Source organism: Gambusia affinis, linkage group LG22 (genome assembly GCF_019740435.1).
Source record: "Gambusia affinis linkage group LG22, SWU_Gaff_1.0, whole genome shotgun sequence".
Classification (NCBI taxonomy): Eukaryota; Metazoa; Chordata; class Actinopteri; order Cyprinodontiformes; family Poeciliidae; genus Gambusia; species Gambusia affinis.
Window position 1 is genome coordinate 7,738,234 of NC_057889.1, and position 21,513 is coordinate 7,759,746.

The 21,513-nt window shown below is 36.9% G+C and overlaps 3 protein-coding genes across 5 annotated transcripts in view; 2 read left to right on the forward strand and 1 right to left on the reverse strand.

Moving 5' to 3' along the window:
* Positions 1-7,279, forward strand: part of enpp1 (ectonucleotide pyrophosphatase/phosphodiesterase 1) — a 34,527-nt gene extending 27,248 nt beyond the window's left edge. For both annotated transcript variants that reach the window (XM_044107266.1, XM_044107267.1), the window contains 5 exons: positions 1,661-1,790; positions 2,365-2,439; positions 3,092-3,224; positions 4,198-4,342; positions 5,744-7,279. In XM_044107266.1, the coding sequence (XP_043963201.1) occupies positions 1,661-1,790; positions 2,365-2,439; positions 3,092-3,224; positions 4,198-4,342; positions 5,744-5,896 (636 nt within the window). In that variant the 3' untranslated portion in view covers positions 5,897-7,279. The remainder of the gene's footprint in view (positions 1-1,660; positions 1,791-2,364; positions 2,440-3,091; positions 3,225-4,197; positions 4,343-5,743) is intronic.
* Positions 7,280-10,424: 3,145 nt separating this feature from the next.
* sytl3 (synaptotagmin-like 3) lies at positions 10,425-19,182 on the forward strand. Its single transcript, XM_044107268.1, has 13 exons — positions 10,425-10,610; positions 11,256-11,465; positions 12,532-12,599; positions 12,691-12,742; positions 12,824-12,890; positions 12,975-13,047; positions 14,480-14,607; positions 14,721-14,843; positions 14,993-15,162; positions 15,249-15,345; positions 15,630-15,800; positions 16,877-16,928; positions 17,538-19,182. The coding sequence occupies exons 1-12, from the start codon at positions 10,513-10,515 to the stop codon at positions 16,898-16,900; spliced, it is 1,281 nt and encodes a 426-aa protein (XP_043963203.1). The 5' UTR covers positions 10,425-10,512; the 3' UTR covers positions 16,901-16,928; positions 17,538-19,182.
* Positions 19,183-19,914: 732 nt separating this feature from the next.
* The window catches only part of ezrb (ezrin b), a 33,765-nt gene continuing 32,166 nt past the window's right edge, over positions 19,915-21,513 (reverse strand). For both annotated transcript variants that reach the window (XM_044107270.1, XM_044107269.1), the window contains one exon: positions 19,915-21,147. In XM_044107270.1, coding sequence (XP_043963205.1) covers positions 20,983-21,147 — 165 coding nt within the window. In that variant the 3' untranslated portion in view covers positions 19,915-20,982. The remainder of the gene's footprint in view (positions 21,148-21,513) is intronic.

Here is a 21,513-nt window from a genome sequence, read left to right on the forward strand (position 1 = left end):
GGAGAAATAAAAATGTACATCTCATAAAGTCATACAACTACTTTGATAAATTCAAATGTGAAATTTATTTAAAATATATTTGCTTCCTGTACAGTAAATCTCCGATGTTTATGGAGGTTAGGGATCAAATTGTGATTAGCTCAAATATTTGGGACTCTTTCTATAAATGCTTAGTTTCCTATTTTATCTTAAATCGGATCTATTATGCAGAGCTCACATTTTGCACAATTTTGTGCCTCCATTTGGGCCTCTACTGACTCTAAAAATAGCACAAGTGCTTAACAGAAACAGCTCGCTGTTTTTTAGCAGTAAATTAATGTTTTTACCAGCAGAGCTCCAGCACATTTGGTCAGCAGGTTTATCTCTGTATGCACTGTACAAGTTTACAGCATGCATTTGCCAACGCCATTCTAAAGTTAGAAATATCACATTGAGAAACCTGTGTTATCTGGGATCCTTTTAATAATATGACGTGTTGCTTTTCTTTCCGTCTGATTAAATGTTTCTGAATTGAAGGCTGGATTGTTTTATGCTGCATAAAGAAACATTTATTTTACTCATCTTTGTGGTACTAACACACCCCACCTGGTGTCTAGTTATTTAGTCCACAAAAAATTTGGAGTCACATTCCAAAGAAATATCCAGAATAGTTAAATCCATAAATAGTACTTATGATGCTTAAGATGTACTAAAGTATCATAATGCTCATAAAAACATGTTTGTTACAGTTTTTCTTGTGGCATGCAAGTTGTTCTTGGCTGTGTAACTAAAAAAAATCTTGCATTTTAAAGATAATCTTTTTGTATCAATATTTTATTTTTCGTATTGTTGCATTTCAGGCCACCAAGCTCAGTGGAAACTAGAACTGATGCTCTCTGCCTGCGGTACTAGAGATCCAGAATACAAGTTTGATACAACGGGTTTCTAAATAGGCGCAAGAAAAATTTTACATATGGCATTACAGAGTTAAGTTACATAAATCTTTTTCCAATAATTACAAACGGCATTGCACATTATCTGAAGATAACTTCAAATATCTCGTTATTTTGTAATAATGCGTTTATTTTGTAATGATTAAGAAATAATTGTCATTATCTCAGGACTACTTACCTGCCTACTATGTTGGTTTACCAAGAAAATTATATTTTCTGGACATAATTAAGGAGAGTCATTTTTGAAAGCGAAAAAAGTCCCAACAAGAAACACATCAGTAAAAGTTTTTATTAATGCATAAATTACAGCATTAAACATTAAAGTATTAAAGGATTAATGTTGCCAGCAGTACTGCACATTGAAACTGGGGGTAACATACAATTACCATTAATTTTGGTTAAACAAAATCCTTACCTTCCCATTCTTTGAATCCAGTTTCTCTAATGTAATTAATAGATACAAACTACAAAGTACATGTCATGACATGTGGTGCACATTAACTAGGACCTAATAACATTGGTGCAGCGATCCGCTATGTTCGCCCACTTTAGCTTCGATTCTAGTTAATACACACACACACAAACACGGAGTATTACACAACAGTTTTTAATACATATTTCCTCCAGATACATTTGTTATTTTCCACGCTTAATGCCACTCGACAGAGGTGCGCTGGTTAACGAATTCAACATAAAGACAAACACCGCTGACTGATCCCCTCTCTCAGTCCAGAGTGCGAACCCTGGGCCCAGATGGGTGTATTCGAGTCGACTTTCGAGTCCCATCTTCCTCCGGCCAGCTGTGTATCCTCTACAGAGATGAAGCCGCTCTGTCCTATGGCCTGCTGCATCCACCCTGTGAGTGTGTGTAAATGTCTGTGTATGTCATGTAGGAGGAGACACAACCTGTGCAGAAATGAATTCACTTTTGAAGCATGTAAGAGAGAAGAGTCTCTCGTTAACCTTTTCTGAGATCCTGTCAGTTCAGTGGATGCCGTTTTTTGCATTCACGCTAACACTGATCTGATTTGTTTTGGTTTCACATTTCTCCCACTTTACTTCAATAAAATATTGATATAATATATATAGAATTTTGTTGCTGCAGGATAAAAAATGTTCAAGGGGTTTAAAAATTATTACAATGCTCTAGAAAGGTTTGCTACCAGGAAGCTTCAGAAGATGAACTGAAACGGGGAAATTAACGCGCATCAGCAGATGTAAGAGATCTGGATGACCACAAATTAAACATTTTAATTCTTGTCACCATGTTACAAAGTGAGGTCTGAGACTGATTTATGCAGGAAAATAGCTGTAGCATTTCACATTATGAGCATTTGTAGATTTTGCTAGTCATGATGAAGTGACAGAAAAATCCTTGATTATAAAATCAACAGTCCAATACCTGTTGTTTCACCTGTCATTATTTTTACAGATTTGAATGCCACTGGTTCAGAGACTGACTCTTTAATCAGCAGTAACATGGCACCAATGTACCCTGCATTTAAAAGTGAGTATTTATGGAAGTATTTGTCAGATTTTTGTGTTTCCAATTTGCGATTAGAGCTATTACATTATTCATGCAATCATTTCAAAACTAAAAATTATGATCACTGGGGACAGGTAGTTAAACATGCAGAACAAAGTGCAGAAATCTGTGATGCAACCTGCTCATGTTCATGGCTGTGGGTCGCCTGGCAAGTAGAAAACCTGCTTTGTGCATGCTTGAACAAAACCTAGCTATAAAACTATTCATCAAGTTCCAAAGTGAGGAAATACCTGGATTTTTGACTCAGTGCCAGCAGCAAAACAAAGTTTTGTTACTTCATGGTAACATGAAATTATAAATCAACATTATTAATTTATTTTTGTTTTAACTGGAACATGCACCTTACAAATTGGATATATACAATCTGGTTGCTGCTGTTGTTAGCTAAATTCTGATAAATAAAATCCCTCTGAGTTTAGGCAGAAAATAAACAATAAATGAAAAGAAATTTCAGCGTTCTGAATCCCTATAAAATACTTACAGGTGCTGCCTCCTGGTGGTTCACTGTTCCATGTACACACGTTTACACTGATAACACAAACTTCAATGTTATTTGTTTGTTTGTACAAATTACGGGATTACATATATTAAACTGCATATTTATGTTTTCCAGAGGTTTGGAGCCATTTCCATACTTCTATACTTTTGAAATATTCACAAGAGCTGAACGGAGTCAACATTGTCAGTGGGCCGATATTTGATGCAGACTTTGATGGAAATGTAGATCCAGTCAGTAAAAGCACAGGGTAAGTCTCTACAGATATACCACAACTTTAGTGATTGCTGTTGTGTGATATTCTGTTTAATAAATGTTTCTGAAAAAAGTTTACGTTTTAAAAAAATAAAAAGTTCCTATTTTCTATCTGTTTAAAAGATGACTGAATGCACAAATTTAATTTAATATTCATAAAGAAATGTGACTCTTGCTTTAAAAATAGGGCTGTTCAATCAAGTACTGTGTTAGTTTGGATATTGAAAAAACACTGTTGGGAATCAAAAAATGTTTCGCTGGAATTGAGCTATGCTTTGACTGCTCGAATTTTCTTTCCAGTCATGTAAATTCCTTGAAGGAAAGCATTTCAGGAGAAAATGAAAGCTAAACAACTAACCTTAACATCAAGCAAGAAGTTTTAATTGAAGATGCGCAAACAGCAGACAGAGTAGTCATATATTCAATACATTTATTGGTTAAGATCAGACCAAAGGTTCCACACTTAGGCAACACTTGTGAGCTATTTAAATGTAATTCCTCCATTTCTGAGGCAGGAAGCATTTGCACATAAATCAAAGATGTGGTTGTGCATATTTTATAAAATACCCAGGGTAATTACAATGTTACTAAACAAAGATTGTGCAACATGTAAATCAAAACCAGTTGACAGTATGGTGGTTGTTTGGTCACATCTCATGAAACCACATGTGCTCAGCTTTGGAGAAGAACACTGTACATCATTACTGATTATGTTCTTCTAATCTTTTCCCCCGTTTACTGCGATGTTTACTTCTGTTTAATTTATGATGTAACCAGGAAATACTGACAGCTTTTCCTTAGATCCCCTGGCAGTTATCTTGTGGTAGTGCCCCTTGTGAGGAAATGCAGAACTATTTTTGACAAATAGGGGTGGGGGGAAGAGATTTGGAAATGTTTTTCTTCACAGGAAACTCTTTTTGTTCCAGCTGTTTCTTGCTAAAACCCCACAAACCTTTCTCTCTCTCCAGGAACGACAGTTCAGTGCCAACGCATTTCTTCTTGATCATGACCAGCTGTCGCAACTCAAGCTTGACTCCTGTTAACTGTGAGGGTCCACTTCAGGCCATAGCCTTCATCATGCCCCACAAACCCGACTACTCAGAGTTCTGTGCTGTGAGTAACACCAACCACACCTCTGTGCACTTTACCTCAGATAAAACCTCCGTACAACTACAGCACTGTGAAAATGTAGAGAAATCTGCGGGACAATCTTTCATGTGAACACAAAGTAGAATAGCTGTAGGGTGCTACAATCCAGGTCATCTTAATGTAGTTATACATCATCTATTTCTAAATAGAGTCAACTTATATGTACTTTAACATCACTATGCAGTAATGAGAGCAGTTATTTCTCTTACAGGACCTCTGTTCACTAATAACACACAGATCTACATTATGATGTCACCATTTGACCCGTCCAAGCCCTGAACAGATGCTTTGAACAATTCAATGTGTGGAAGCATAATAATTTTCTCCAGCTGAACAGAAACAAAACTAAAGTTATCATGTATGGGCTCTAAAGAGGAACAATCAAGAGTCGGCTCACAACTTCAGTTATTACAGCTGGAAACCAGCGATCAGACCTGAACCTTCAAAGACACTTAAAGACAATTACAAGGTCGGCCTTCTATCACCGCAAGAACATTTACAGGATTAGAGGACTATTCATTCAGTAATCTGTAATCAGTTATCCAGATTTTGTAATCTGGAACAAATTTACACAAAACTGCCAAAAATGATGAAACACCAACTTCCTTTAAATGAAAGCTTAAGAATGCCTTCCTGTTTAGAGTTGCCTTTGATTTATAATAATTTAAACATTAATTGATATATTTAATTTGTTTAAGAATTGTAATGAGAGTATTTGAGCCTTTTTGCTGAAAAGTGCTATACAAATAAACTTGCCTTGACTTGACATAACCTCTAATCCAGAGCAGGATTAGTAGCATCTTGAAGACCAAGAAAGAACCAGATAGGTCGGCTAATAAAGTCATGAAAAAGTTTAACCTTTCCGGACCAAATGTAGCGCCGACAATCCAGCCAAATTTGCAGTACCGTAATTCCAACACACATTGCGCTATCTGAAAATTTCCAACAGTTTCTGAAAGGGGAGACGTTGCGCTTTCCAGCCAATAAGGGGTTGTTACGGTAATTTCACCCCCGCACTCAGATTAAGAGTGCCCCCTTAATCTGAGAGTAAATTGCGAAAATAACATGAAATTGAAAGTTCCAGTTGTTATGGATAAATGGGCAAATATATTTACTCACAGGACATTTAAAGAACTGCATACAATTAAAATAAGCAAAAAAAAATCCAGGCAGACATTTGAATCTTAGGTCCTAAAACGTCTCAGAAATTAGCACAAAAGCAAACTTGGTACGAGAAGGCTGTCCTCTGAGGCAGACAAGAAGAGCATTACATATAACACAGTGTTGTACATAAAATTTTACACTGTATTGTATAGATGCTAGTGGTTGGAAGGTGACAGAAGTTCTCTTTCTGCCTCTCTTCAGGCGGAGTCTGACTTGTCGTGGGTGGAGGAGTGGCTGAGGTTTCACATCGCACGAGTCCGCGACATCGAGCTGCTAACAGGACTCAGCTTCTACCATGGCAGGATATCGGTGGAAGAAACGATACAGCTCAAAACATTTCTGCATACTGTTTAAACTCAGAGACTATGGCTAAAACAACCAAATACAGCCAGATCGGTGGGCATGCAGCTACCTTTTTTTGGATGGACCATAAACAGTGGATAAAAAGTTCTTATTTCAAACCAAAATATTTCTAACTTGAAGGGCATATAATCATTCCTGTAATTTAGGCACAAATCTATGCAGTGAATCTTGATTTAAAGAGTAAAAATCTTTACCTTCCTCAGACTTTTTGGGAAAAATAAAATTGTTTTTTGTCTGGAACAGTTGTTGCCTGTGAAATATCAGGAAAACATTATCGTATTGAATAAAATCAAAGAAATCATGCCATACTTTAAGAGGTCTATCCGTCCAAATTTTGTTTCTGCCTAATTTATTAAGTTCTTTATACCTTTTAAATTAAAAACAATTTCTAGCAGTCAATTAGCTGTTGTATTTTTTATAATTGAATAACTAAAAAACTATTTATAATTAGCTTTTATGCTTTTATTGCCCTCTCTTCCATTTTCCACACAAAGAGAAAAAGTAATTTATGGCTTTAAGATCATTTTAATTGGATGTATGTGTTTGCAATCTCCAGTTTGAGCCACTAGATGTCACTAAATCCCCCATCTGAAATTCTACAATAAATACTGACTAGTTTAATCACATTTTATATTCAATAAGTTGCTGAATTAGAGTGAAAAATGTGTTTAGCGAATATATTTCAGAAAATTTATCTCTGGCGTGAAACACATTATATTGATTAATTACACTGAAAATAATGTTCACAAGCCTCTATTTCTGTTAATTATGATGATTTTCTGTATACAGCCAATAAAAATACAACACTTGAGATTGAAATATCACTTCAGACCAATAAAACAAACATTTTCTGTGAGGAAAATCAAATGTAATGTTTGATATCTGCTTAAATGCTACTTTAATCTGGCAAACAAGCCTCGTCAGAATGAATTAGAGTGTAGATATCAATGATTTTGTTCTCTGTCTGTTCTTGAATTTCTTTTGTTCAGGGCATTATGTGTTGCTATTTGAGAATTTTTCCAATAATGTGTGTGTGCATGTGTGTGTACCTTTTCCCCTGTCTCCTCCATGCAGACTGGATCAAACCACCATCAGTCTACCTCCTGGTTCTCTTTCATTTCTATGTTATTTCTGTTTGTTTTTTAAAAGTAAGGCAGTCTGTGCCCAGAAGGATCCTTTATCAATCCATGTGTGAGTGTTTGCGCAAAGGCGTGTACGTGTGGATTTAAATTTGGAATCACCACACTGTAATTTCCAACTTATTGATTTTGCATTGAGTTCCTCAAAGTGTCCATGATGTGTTTCTTTTCAGTATTATCAGAAACATAGATATAAACAAATCATTTCATATAAAAACATTCTATACCAAACTTACTATTTGGGTTTGTTTTTTTTTACTATTCAATCAGAATCAGTGCTGATGCAAAACGTAATTTTACGCAATCTCACGTCAACAAAAAAGGGAATTTTCCAGACGAAATAAAGAGATAAGATAAAAACCAAACAGCTGTTGCATTGAAAAACTCCTCCAGCTTGCAACAGCCTGTGTGAACACATAAAAGAAGGAAGCAGAGCTGCACACGTTTCCTTTACAGCAATCTGCCACTTCCTCAGGCTGACCACTCTATCAGTACTGTTCAAACAGAGGGTAAGACTTTGCAGCTCTCTGCTCAGCACCTCTGAGCTCTGCAGTAACCTAATTCTCAGACCACAAACCTAGCCTTTCGCCTTTCTCCTAATTGGCTTCAGACAGAGTTCAGTTCTCATGACTTTTGTCTGACATGTTGGTTGGCTTGTTTGGTTAACGTGTTGAAACTCTCATCACGTTCTGGGGTCAAATGTTCTTAGAATTTTATGTACAGTTGAAAGATGTGTTTTTAGAAATGTTCATGTAAGAAAGAACTATGTGAAGACAAAATTCCTAAATGCAGTTTATTCTGTAAAACAATTACACTGCTTACTTTAAATGACTTCATATAAAGGTGTTTTAAATTTTATTTTCTTGCGACAACATTTGGGAACTGTGTGGACTATGATTTTCCAGAATTTAAAACGGTGTAACTTTTACAAAAATATGTTTTTATGTATTTGTTAAAACTATCATTATTAGAAAAAGCTTACCATTCCACAAAAACTATTTATCTATCCATGCTAACTAGCCTTAGCATTCATGGGAGGCTGTGTGGTGATGAACTAACTGTAGTGTAGCAGAGAGAAAGAGGGAGGATATGAGAAGCATGTACACAAGAGTGATTAACAACGCTAAGACAGAAGCCTTGATCTGTTGGAGTGATTTATTTCTGCAGATGATAGTCAGATCATAGGAAGAAAACAAAGGAAGTCGATTTTTTGCAAATTATCTGTCTCATACTGTCACAGCAGCTTTATAAACACAGATTATTTTCTAAGCCCCTCTTCCGTGAGCTCAGAGGAGCTTTTGGTTTCTCATCTGAATTTGCTTGCAGCTATGAGTTTGCATGCAGTTCCTTCCTGAGGTCTTCCAGGAAACTCTTCTGCAGCCGCAGAACACGTCACCTATATTTGGTTTTGGTCATTCTCACGCTACCTTTGAGCCATATTTAGGTTCCGTGGTAGTCATTTAGGAGTCTTTTACTGTCACTGATGTGGTCTGCTTATACGGTCACACCATCCCCCTCTCTGTTCTCCAATTGGAACTGTGTCTCTGCTAAACCACACAGAACCTTATTCATCTATCTCCTCTGCATAGGAGGGCTGCGTGAGAAATGACTGTGTTTTACCTGTCAGGCCTGGAATGACTGTCCAGACCTGACAATCCTTCCTGTCCTCGCTTATCAATCATGTCTAATTAAAACCAACACTGGTTTTTTTTTCCCCCCCGCTGGCTTCCTGGCAGCTCTGGTTAGTACAAGTGAAGAGTCTTATCTGCTAACACAGGCTGACACTGAGCTATTCAATAGGCCACTTCTGCACCACTCAATAGCTATGACGCTGCTTCCTTGGAAGTGATGACCTCAACCACAGATTTTCCATTTTAAGGACTACATTAATTGTGAGTAAGATATCCAATCAATTTAAGTTTAAACACAAAGCGAGGCAGCGTGAATCTTAGCAGCTTTGGTATCAACTTGCCAGCAGTAATTTCTGTGAATCATGAATGCAGATCAGTTTAGATGATGGAGTGATTGTGTGTTTTCTCTCTTTACTAAGTGAATTAAGGAGAAACAACAAAATAAGCAACAATTTTGCCTCCTTCACAGTATACGATTTTAATTCTGAATTTGATTTGTTAGAAAAGTTCAACATTGAAGTATTCAGACAGACACATAGTCGTGTAGTAAATGTTTTACTATGAAAGCTTTTCTGCCCGCCTGGAATACAGAAAATGATATCAATAAATCTGGACTCAGGAAGTTTGATAAACTCAACGTTTCTGTTTTATTTTTAGTATGTCTGACGTCTGTCACACAGCTTTGTAATTTCCCCAGGCATAAAAACTTGACTGTCATGGTTTCAGTGTTATGAGGTGGTTCATTTTGTGTCATCTTCCTGTCCCGATTTAAGTAATTTGGCATGTAAGTCAGGGTTTGTGTCAAATCATGCATCAGCAACATGTTATTGCTTTTTCTTTCTTAATATTTTGATAGATTAAATTGACAATTAATCAAATGGCCCTTCAAATGTGTTTACTTTTACTCTGCATGGTTGCAGCAAACTATTTGAGTTTTATAAGGGAACACTTCATAAACATGTGATGTAATCAGCCCAGATGCACACAAAGCACAATTAGCAAAGGTTTTACACTTCTTCAAATGTATATACGTATATATTTTGTGTTTTTCTTGCAAGTGCACAACTGTCTAGGATCTTTAAGATATTACAGTTTATTTCTCCTGTTTTGTAGAATGCTCCCTTCTCTCTCTTCCAGTTATTTTTGGTTTTTTTTACAGTAAAGCTGAAACTCTTAGAGAAAGGGATGCGAAATGATCTGAATTGATTTTCTGTATAAGAAGAGAAACTAGGCCACCGGAGCACATCAGTCATAAATAATGCAAGTCCTGGCATTTGGTTTTTGTTTTGCAGCCATCATTGAAGCGCCACTGCACTTCCTGCAGCTGAGAGAGAACAGGTTTAACGTCTGAAGAAGGTGAGAGTGATTCTGACACAGGACTTTGTCTGAAGGACAAAATAAAATAGAAAAGATGAAGTTCATTTTCTCTGGAACCCTAAAATAAGTATTACAGTCTAAAGTTACTGTCAAGAGAAGAACATTATCAGGGTATTTCCAGCATCTTTTTTTGGATAGAATAATGTAATTTTGTTAAGTGTAAAGAAAACTGCATCGTATCTGACTGAGGCAGGAATTACGTCTCGATGACATCACAGTCAGAAGAAAGAAAAGATGCAACCATACTGACCTTTTCTGCCTCTCTCTGTGTTTAATCTTTTTTGCTCCAGAAGGCAAAAGAGGAAAAGAGGAGGTCTTGGGGGGAGGATCTACTGAGAGGGGGAGGTTTAAAGAGGAGAGAGCGAGGGGAGGTGGAGTCATAACAGAGGAAAGCAGAGCGGTGCGCTTTCAGAGAGGACAGAAGCGGATACATCTGAGCAGAAACTATCGCCTTCTAAAGATGGATTTAAGTTTTCTCCAAGTTCTGGAGAGAGAACGCGTCCTGGAGGTTCTTCACAGAGACAAACATCTGCGGAAGATTGAAGAGGAGAGGATCAGGTGAGTAGTTTTGTGCTAACATAAAGGTTTTGCGATGGAACTGCGTCTTAGTAACCCAGGATGAGTCAGAACTGACAGCTCGGATGGAGGTCCTAAAAAGGAACAGTTCAGTGTAAATATGACGTATGTGTTGGTCTTTAAATGAAAATGATTTTTTAAGAAAAAAAAACAAACAAAAAAACCGGATGCATCAGTGAGCTGTAGAGTCAGTCAGTTTTATGCGCAAATCCAGCTAATTTCTCACAAAGTATTCAAACATTACAGTCACAAATTCTACATATTTTATTGCGTTTTAACAGAGTTTTATCCCAGAGGACTTGGTGCTCCATCAACTTTGTTGATTTTACACATTAATATTTTTGCAAAATATCCTGCTCAGTTTAGGATGCACGTGGATATACATTTTCACGTTTTGCTGTAAGGTCTGGACTTTGACTGGGCCACTCCAAGACACGACTGACCATATGTTTGCAGTTCTTCCATCGTTCGGATGAACGAACGATGGAAGATGAACGTTCTCCCTTCCCTAATGGCAAGGAAGAACAGCATCTCCACAGCTGCTGCCGACATACAAACTGCAGCTAAAAGAGAGTGTCTATAAGCCAAGGCACTAAAAATCTGTGGTTTTGTCCTTTTCTACTTCAGGAAGATGAAGAGCGATCTGCAGGACCTGCGGAGGAAGGGCGCAAAGAGCTACGCCCGGCAGTACGGGGAGAGGACCTGCGCCCGGTGCCAGAGGCCTCTGGGGAAGTTCTGGAACACCGGCGCCGTGTGCCGCGGCTGCAGCCACCGCATCTGCACCCGGTGCCGTGTGGGGGTTGCAGACTGGAAGTGCACCGTGTGCCATGCTTACAGGTGAGTGATGCAGCCGTGCAGACGAATTGCGTGACTCGGTGAACGACGAAATGAGACGTGTGAACCGCCACTAGCACAGTAGTGCCGGTTGGTTATATAACTGAGACTTTCACTTTCAATCAGTTAAAAAGCAGGCTTGAAATGTTTCCCAAAATTTCAGCAAAGAGAAAAAAGAAGTTAGTTATAAGAAGTGACAAGAAAACCTGGATTTTTAATAGTAAGTGCTTGCTCCAGACCCAGAAACACAACCGCTTTCTGAGGTTTTTTTTTTCTTCTTCATTTCTTCTTTTTTCTAATTCTTCAATATCATATTTGCAATTTTGTCCATTTTTACTTCATTTCATAGTTTGGAAAGTAAAAATAGCACGCAGCCTCACACATCATCCACCAAACTTAACAGTGGGATGAGGTGCTGTCACAGACACTAAAGTTTCTTTTACACCTAACCCACTTGGAAAGGGTTTCTTCTGAGAAGATCTGTTTTCCTGGCTTGCATCTCTAACAACTGGCTGGTAGTCAGAGAGCATAAAGTGTTTGTTGGTGAGCCCACAATGCCATTCTGTGCTGAAGTTTTCTTACAATAAGCTAAAACACAAAATCCTATTAAGTATTTTTGTTAACTTCTAGTGCAAATAATCTTAATACAATTGAAAAAGTACTAGTTCCACTGGCACTAGTGCTTTATTTCATTTCACTGGTACCATGGGAAAAATATCTTGTTATAAGTGAATAATCTGCAGACACTAATTCTTTTTATCAATATTAATGTATGATTTTCTTAAAACATACTCCTACAGTATGTCTTGCTAAAAAGTTACTTGTAAGTTAGTTTTTTCCTCTTTCAAGTGTACTGAGATGTTTGCACCAGAAACTATAGAGCAAAAGTACTTGCTAGGATTTTTTTTTATTTTTGCACTGCGGGATTTAGGGTGGCATAATAAGCTTGAGTTCAATATACATGGATGGAGGTGATTGAAAAGAAAACAAATTGATAAAACAATAATTTCTGCACTTTCGTTTAGAGAATTTGTACTGTTTTATGATCGTCTTTGTCTCCTCTCAACAGGGAAATGAAGATCAGATCAGGAGAATGGTTTCTGGAAGAAAAGGCAAAGAAATTTTCTGCCACCAAAGGTTTGTTTGAACTCAGACTGCATGAATATAAAGCACTTATCATAAGTTTTATTGCATGAGTATAAATCTACACTATTTCACTCTTTCACAGACAAATATGAGACAGTGGGAGAGAAACTACTAAAACTCTACAGTGTGCAGAGGTAGGATTTACCTCTTTGTATTTACTCATCCTCTCATTACTTCCTTCTGCATTTTCTCTGATTATTTCCTGAATGTTGCAGACACATAGCCGTTGTGCCTCCAACTCCTCCGCCTCACATAGAACAGGACTTTAGAGGCAGATTCAGGGTAAAGCACTGAAATATTCCAACTTTACACAGCAGTAAAGCAGCTCAACAGACTGACTGACTGTTTTTGTGTTTTGATCTGCAGGAACTGAAGAATTCAAAGGGTTTTACACAATCTATGGAGGACCTTATGGTTTGCTTCAGGAGTCACATTAGAAGTAAGTTCTTTTTTCCCACATTGAAAGCTGAACTCAGACCCCTGGGAACATTTTATATATATATATAACCACCAGGTTTTAGTGAGATTTCATGTGATAAGCCAACAGAAAATAGCAAGTAAATTTTGAAATAGAAGGAGAAGAAAAAAAGCAATTTTCTTCACTTCATTTTTCAAATGAAAACCTAAACAGTTTGTTGTGCATTTCAATGCAGTCCCCCTCAGTTCATGCTTTGTAGGACCAACTTTCTCTGCCATAAAGTCTGTAAGGCCTATCCATTTTGTTCATCTAGAGATTTTTGCAAAGCATAAGCTGCTTTGCAAAATAGCCCAATCTCCATCAGGTTGGATGAAAAACAAGTTATAAATCTTTCCACAAACTCAGAACCCACCGTTGTAGCTCTGGTTGTATGATTATGGTCGCTATCTGAGAAGATGAACATCCCTCCAGTCAATAATCTTCTTTAACCTCTAGCAAGTTTTTTGTTTTCCCTAAGTTTGCCTTGTGTTTAGCTGCGGTCAGCTTCCTAGTTTATATTTACAAATACATATAATCTGATTAATCCATTTCTATAGACAGCTTCAAATTTACTCACATACAGTCCATCACAAAGTAGTCAATTTCTAATGCCAAAAGATTGTTCTCTCTAAGGAAGCCCAGTTTATTTCTTGAAGTCATGAAATATATGACAAAATATGTGAGAGTGGATTGCTCAAAGCGTTCCCACCGTGTTTCGTGAGAATTGGTTTTAGGGTTATGTGTAAGATATAACAAAAAAGCAAAAAAGCTGAAATCTTCTCATCTCCCTCACACGATATGCAGCAGAATGTGACATGGACTTATTCTGCTGAGATGTTTTGATCTTGTTTGTTCGTTAAAATAAACACCTGACACTTTCACAGAACAGCTGTTTTTATACTGAGATTGTGCATAAATACCATATTTACTAAGTAGAAATAAAAGTACTAGAAGTTCAAATCAATGCATGCAACTATTTTCAGTTTTTAATTTGTACATTTGTTCATTATGTTTCTTCCATTTCACAATTACAAAGTTACTTACCTTGGTTTAACGTAACAAAATGGTATGAGTACTTCTACAAGCTACCGTCAGTCAGCTTTGCTCCAGAAACGTGATTTCCTTCGGATGTTATATCAATATGCCTTCATCTGTCCCCCAGGAAGCTGAATATACACACAGTCATAACCACAGAGGAAATACGCTCAAACTCATACAACAGAAAAAAAAAAATCCCTTCGATGTTTTATAACTACTGCGTCAGCAGAGGCTTCAGAAACAGAAACACAATAGATATAAAGATATCAATGCCCGGAGAGCCTTGTAAGGCTTTCCGGGCCAAATCTTTTAGCTCAGCAGCTATTTGAGTCTTGTCTATATATGGGTAGTGTGCAACTTTACTTTGTCATTGCAGAATTTTCCAATTCTCAACATGATGTAAGAGGAGAACTGCTGACAGTTGACCCAAAAGAAATGGGAACATGTTTTCGCTACAGCACCCAAAAGAGCCTGTCAGATACGGACATCAGCAAATCTTGCTCGGTAAGTCAGTCATAGCTGCTGAACGTTATTTGTCATCATCACAAATTATCTGTGTTTAAGAAAAAAAACCAGCAAAACAAACTGTTGCTTTTTTGTTTTGTTTTGTTTTCCAGCTCTCTAAACGTGAAAGTCTTCCAAACTTGTTCAAGAAAAGCAAAGACAGCGACCACGAAGGTTCATCTACCGGTGCAGAGGAAGAAACCTCATTTAGCTCAGAGCACTCTTTCAATCACAGAGTAAGTGATCAGAGATAACAACAAAACATCCTCAAACAACATCCTCTAAGTAAAGAAGACGGATTGTGATCCGTTGCAGCTCTTCACACTGAATCTTTCTTTCCTTTTAGACATAAAATGATGAGAAATTGTTTTTATTTATCTCCCAGGGCAGCATCAGCAGCATCGGCACCGAGAGTGGCATCTTTGAGGGCCTCCTTGTAACCGGGGAGATGGAGCTCGCTGTGGCCTACAACAGCAGCAGCTCCTGTCTGGAAATCACAGTGGGCGCTTGCAGAAACCTGGCATACGGAAACAGCAAGAAGAAAAAGAGTCACCCGTAAGAAAAGCCTCATGATGGAATGTCTCAAACGCCTAATCGCTCTCCGTCTGAGCCTCATCGTCTGTGTTTACTCCCGTGTGTAGATACGTGAAACTCTACGTGCTGCCGGACAGGAACAGTAAACTGAAGACAGCGGTGAAGAAAAGCACAACCGACCCTGTTTATAATGAGGTTTTTAAGGTAATAAGATAAAATATTATAAGTATGAGGTCATTTTTCAACAATCGGTATGAGCGAAAAATCATCAGATTTTCTGTAAAAAAGCGATCTGTGATCTAATTTTGACCCCTCATATATTCATAGTTAATTGACATTAATAGTAGCTAACTGATTGGTATATTTAAGCCTAAAAGTCTTTAAGGATTATAAATAATCAATAAGGATCATTAAATACTTGTTGATAGATAGGAATGCAGTTCTTTTCTATTGTAAGTTAAAACATTTTTTTATCGATGTTCTTACAGTACAATATAGAGCGCCATCTGCTGTTTGGAAAGAGACTGCAGGCATCTGTTTGGCATTCAGGGCCCCTGAAAAAGAAAGTGTTTCTGGGTGAGGTGCTGCTTCCTCTGGACGGCTGGAGACAAGAGAACAGCACCTTCCAAGGCCTCTACTGGTACCCGCTGTGTCCGAAGGTGAGGGGCCTTTTAGCTTCAAACAGGGACAGAAGCACTGAAATATTGTCCAGTATTTACGATTTAATATGTTTTATGGCTATATAAAGTTTGAACAAAATCTCCTCATGAAATGTTTTAATTACGTCAGTATTGAAAGACAAGGATTGAGAGGGCAAGTTTGAATTTTTTGAGGAATTAAAAATATACAGAAACGCAAACTAATATTTGGTTAAATGTCCCTGCTACATCTTTTTTTTGTAGTAGTAGTAGTAGTAATCAATTAAATTCTGTTATATTAATGTTTGTTTATTTAAACACTCTTCTTGTCAGAAATTGTGGCATCAGAGTCAACAAATGGTCAATGGGATTTTAGATTGTGGCTGTTAAAAAAACAGATTGATAACTGTCCTATTTGAAAACAGATTTGTGATGAATTGGAAGAATTTTGAATCTTCTTTATCCTCCTTCTTTATTAATTCATCCACTCCTTTCAGTAACCCAAAGTACTGGCAGTAAAACTCTCCTTGAACGTCAGAAATGGTTTTCTTTCATATAGGAGTGACATATCTGGTCAGATGAATAAAACTTGAATGGAAATGCGTTTTCTGAACACACATAAAACAGAATGGATATGGCATTAAAAGCCAATTCTCTGGCAGAAAAACCAACTAATCTAAACAAACTCCAAGAAGGGTTGCTAATGATCCAACCAGAATTAAGCTCCTTGCTTGTTACCACAACCTGCTGAGGGACATTTATCCAAATATTAACGGGTGTGCATGTGTATATATTTTATAGGTTTACTGTTGACTGTAAATTCAAACTTCACATTCATATTCCTTTTTCAAAAACTCAGTAAAGTTGTGTTTTGTAGCCATCATTTTCTATGTCGAGTTATCAGTGCAAAGTGGAAATTAGTGTCACATAACATGGAGTTGCTGTCGTGTTTCAACATTTAGTTGCAACTTGCAGATTGTATGAGGTCTTTGATCAGCTTTTAGTAATATTTTCTGTTACATGTTTCCATTCTCTGTTTGGTGCAGCTGTGAAGGATTTTTTTGAAGTTAATCCTGATGTTTTTCTGCTTTTATCAGACTGAGACTGGCACAGCAGAGTAAAATGGTCACTGAACCTCCTACCATCCTGGTGAGTTTATCTATCTTACTTTTAGTGGAAACCTTATTTCCTTTTTTAAATATGTGTACACTTAACCTGCAAAAAGATTAGATTTTATGACACTTTTCCTGTCTGCACTGCAAATGAAACACCACATTGTAAAGATTAGATATGATAGTAATGAGGTTTGGTGTGTTACGTGGGAGAGCCAACGCTTTCCACACATTAAGAAAAAAATAATAATAATTCGCAATCTCCATACCGTTTAAAAAGTAGAGTAATAAAAACCCCATCTGGATACCTGATCTCTCAGTTCCCTCTTTTGGCCACTAGATGTCAGTAAACCGCCTCATTTATGAAAACCGTGTGGTCAGGTTCATGTCCCAACAGGCAACGATCGACTAACAGGCCTTATCAGAGGCGTCAGACTCCCTCCCCATAATGCAAACACTGCTCTGAACACCCACGTCAGAATGTGTAAATAATCTAAATGTGTGTGTGCGTGTGTGTGCTCGTTAAAGTTTGCTGGCTGGTGGGGTGTGTTCTGTGTGTTCTGGTGTGAATTCAAGAGGAGGAATTTAATAATATGTGGTGTTGTGTGTTTATGTTGATACTCACGAGTCTGTGTGATCTGTTTAGGGGAAGACAAAGAGGCCAAAGCTCCACCTGGAAGAGGATTGGATGTACTCTAAAACAGCAGACATTTGCTTTCAAACGTCTGTAGCAACACTTTACGTTAAACTTAATCTATGAACCATACAAATCAAAATACTATGTTATGGAAATCTAGTTTTTCCCCTGGAAAAAAAACATTTGTAAAAGTCAGTGCATAAAGTCTACTCATAAATTAAATATATGGTCTTTCTCTGTAAGCTTGTCTAAAGTTTGCAAAGGCTTTAATACCAATTTGGACCAAGACGGTCAATTACAGCTGGAAGTGAAACTGAAAGGATTTCAGACAAATTTGAATTAATCTTTAGACAATGCATAAAGGTTCTTCAGTTAGAGAATCTGCAAAATATAAGAGAATATTAACTGTATTTTGTAAATATAGTTGTGTGTATTGATGTTTTAGGTCTTTTTTTTCTACTAGAGTCAGTAATTTATGATTAAATCTGCTGTCTAAAATTAACATTTTAATCTAAAAATGTTTCACTCCTTAAGATTAGTTATGACATCTAGAATATTCCAACCTCTAATCATGAATAACTTGTTTTTAAAATAGTAAATTTGGAGTTTGAGTATCTTTGTTTATGTACACACAATTATTCACTGTGTTAATGTCTTCCTTTGGTAGCTCTCCAAAAGGAAGGAAGACTCTTTACTATGTGAACTCTGCATCCTTTTGGCCAACGCGTTTCTGTTTTTATCTTCAAAATCAACATGTGTCACATCTTCAAACAGAACAAAAACAGAGCTGGCACTTTTGCTTAAGAGTAGATTGCATGTTAAATAAAGTAAGCTTTAAAAAGGTAGTGAATGAGGTTTATTCATAAATCATATTTACAGTAGAACAATTTTTATATGATCAATAATTTATTTTTAATTCACAATTCATGCCATGAAAAAATGGACCCACTTTAAATCAGCAAAATATTTAGTGCTTACAAAAGTAGCCGTTTAAAGTAAAGTGTTGCTGCCTTTCAGATTCAGAACCCTCCTCAATCTTTAGTTCTTCTACACGACGATTTTAAATTCTGCATCCCAAACGAGTCGATCTGAAAGCACCGACATGTCTGACAAACGTAAGCCGACGCATCGCAGGAAGTGGTTTCTTCAGCAGGACGAGTGAGCCCGGCTGGCTCTTCAGCATTTCGTCCTGCACAATGATGCCTTTCTTGTTTCGGAGCATGTGAGAGACTTCCTCTGGTTTCAAGGCTTTGGCATGCTGTTGCTCTGGAAGGAGCTCTGCAGTCGATGACACAGTATTTTTCATGAGTCACCATGGCAACTGGAAAACTGCCTGACTTCACTTGACTCTTGCAAAGACACAGAAAAGTTTTATTATTTTATTGTTAGAATTATTATTCAAACTGCTGGGAACTTTATTTTTTATGTTCATTTTGTCACAACTATCTTTTATTCATAAGGCTTTTAATTTATGTTGCTATTTGTTTATTATTATGTATTTATTTCTAACTGTATGACAACCTGTTCACTGATACATTGCAGTAGTATGATGACATAATCATACTGCTACTGGAATAAAAACCAAGTCAGAAAACTTCTCTTCTCTACCTGCAAAGAAGTTTTGACCTACATTCCAATAAAAGTCTTAAAAATACAAAAAAAATCACATAACTTCACAATTTTATTTTGTTGTCGTTTTTCTTACACTGACCTACAAAAGTATTCTAGTTAAAGCCTAAAGTTAATTTTATTTTATTGGGAATTTATATGATTTGTTTCTTTTTTTTTTTGCATTTAATGCAATTTCTTCAACTGTTATGAATGTTTATGAACTTAAAAAAATCATCTTTTTTAGGTATTTAGAACATCAACATAAACTATCACTTTTGAATTCTGATTAAGTGAAAAAAAGTGTTTAATATCAATCAAGACCCAACATTCAGTGCAAGAGATCTAAATCAACAAGGTTTATAAAAGAAAATTGTTGCAATATGTATTAACTTTAACACAAAGCAGAAGAAAACAAAATCTAAATACAAAAACCTTTTTTCTTCTTGGTGGTTCAACTTAAATCATCCAAAGTCTTTCGCCTTATGTCTGTTTTAATTTTAATCGCCATTTGTAAGGCAACAAATCTTATTAAAAAAAGAGAAAACATTAGAGTAGCAAGAAGCAAACTGATAATATAAAATACAAATAAAATCCACAAGGCTCCTGTGGCGTCCGGGAACACCCTGCTATGGAAGTGACCTTACAGCAAATGTTTGCTTTTTATTCTGTATGGAGCAAAATGCAAATTACTGGAGGTTCTCTCCAACAGTTTCCTCTCTGCCCCACATGCATACTCATTTCAAAAAGTTATAATCCTGCAACAAACACACAGAGGTGACAAATCAAGTAACTTTATTGGCAATATGTTGAAACCTCATTATAAAATCCTGGTTATATACAAATCCCAGCACAGCCGAGCGTTTCTGCATACAGCTTTTCTGTAGTAAATGCTACTTTAGTCCAAGAGTTTGCTGAGAAATCCAACTTTAAAAACAAACCTCCACATGTCATTGTAACTGTGTGAGTGACCAGACAGAAAAGCCACTTTAGAGGGTAAAAACCCTCAACATGTGCTGCTTATATTGTAACAATGTGACATTAAACAAACTGATAGAAATACAAACAAAGCTTTGCATTATTCAACATGTTGCTCTGAATGATTTGCACAACTAATGAAAAGAAAGTAATTGGAAAGTTCATCTAAATTTATTTTGTCTGCAACTGGAGGTCTCCTACAATAAAATTAATAATTTACAATAAATCTCTTTAGTTAAGTGATCTAAGGGAAAACATATGGAACATAAGACTAGGCTGTTATTTGGGTCAATACATAAAACCTCTGAAAACGTAAAAGTTTTTAATATTAGTAGAAAGCAAAAATATACAAACCAAAACGAAATACCCTTTATGTCCCATATACAGTATAAATATCAAACTATGATTTTGTCTTAAGAGCAAAAATAAACATAACTGGAAGTGTTCAAATATAATGGAAAATAAAGATCAATTTTCCTGCGTATACTGTCTCCCCCTTTCTGAGTGGTCGCTATGAACAAGGCCTTTTCTTCCAACGCAACAATTTGATTACTAGGTGCATTACAACAAGATTCCCACTATTTCATTAAACCTCCAGTGAAAAACAATCATTTTCGTCTGACTCCATCAAAAAAGTGACAATATTCAAAACACTAAAACAAGAGAAAGGACAAAAGATTTTGGCACTAAGGTTCTGCAGAGCGCTGCGTCCTCCCAGTCTTCTGCTGCTTCAGTTTAGTCAGCTACCAGCGCGTGTTAAACATGTCTTTGGGTGGGTGAGAAGGGGACGTTTGTGTGTGTCTCAGCAGCAAATCAAGAGGAATAGTGACCATTCAGAAAGGGCGTGCGCTTGAGCTGCGACGGCGTCTTATAAGGCCTCAAACTCGTCGATCCTCTGCTTGGTGTTGCCCTGCCGGATCTGTCGCAAGGTCTTGTATTTGTCTCGGCCGGCGCGCACATTCTCGCTGTGGAGGAGATCGTTCTGGGTGTGCTTGGACTCGTCACGGGCCTGAGCCAGCTCTGAGGTCAGGGTCTAACGAGAGGAGGAAGAAATGTGAGAAAAATATGGAGCAGACTGCACTTAAACATCCTCTTCTATATGTTCAGTAAGTTAACATTAAAAGTCCCCACATTGTGATGCTTTTTCTTGAATGCTTTGTCAGTATTAAATTCTTGAGGGACTTTAAACAAAAATATTTTTTACACTGGTGTCATATAGATAAATGCAATGTTGCAATAACTTAATTTGCCCCAAAAAAATCTTTGGTCCACTGACTTGTAATATGAGACACAGGTCAGTGGATGTCCAACTCACTATAGCTCATGCAGAGTAAAATATATAAAAGAATCTGAGAACAGTCTTTTGCAAGTTTGCAGAAAAAAAATCCCTAAAATTTGA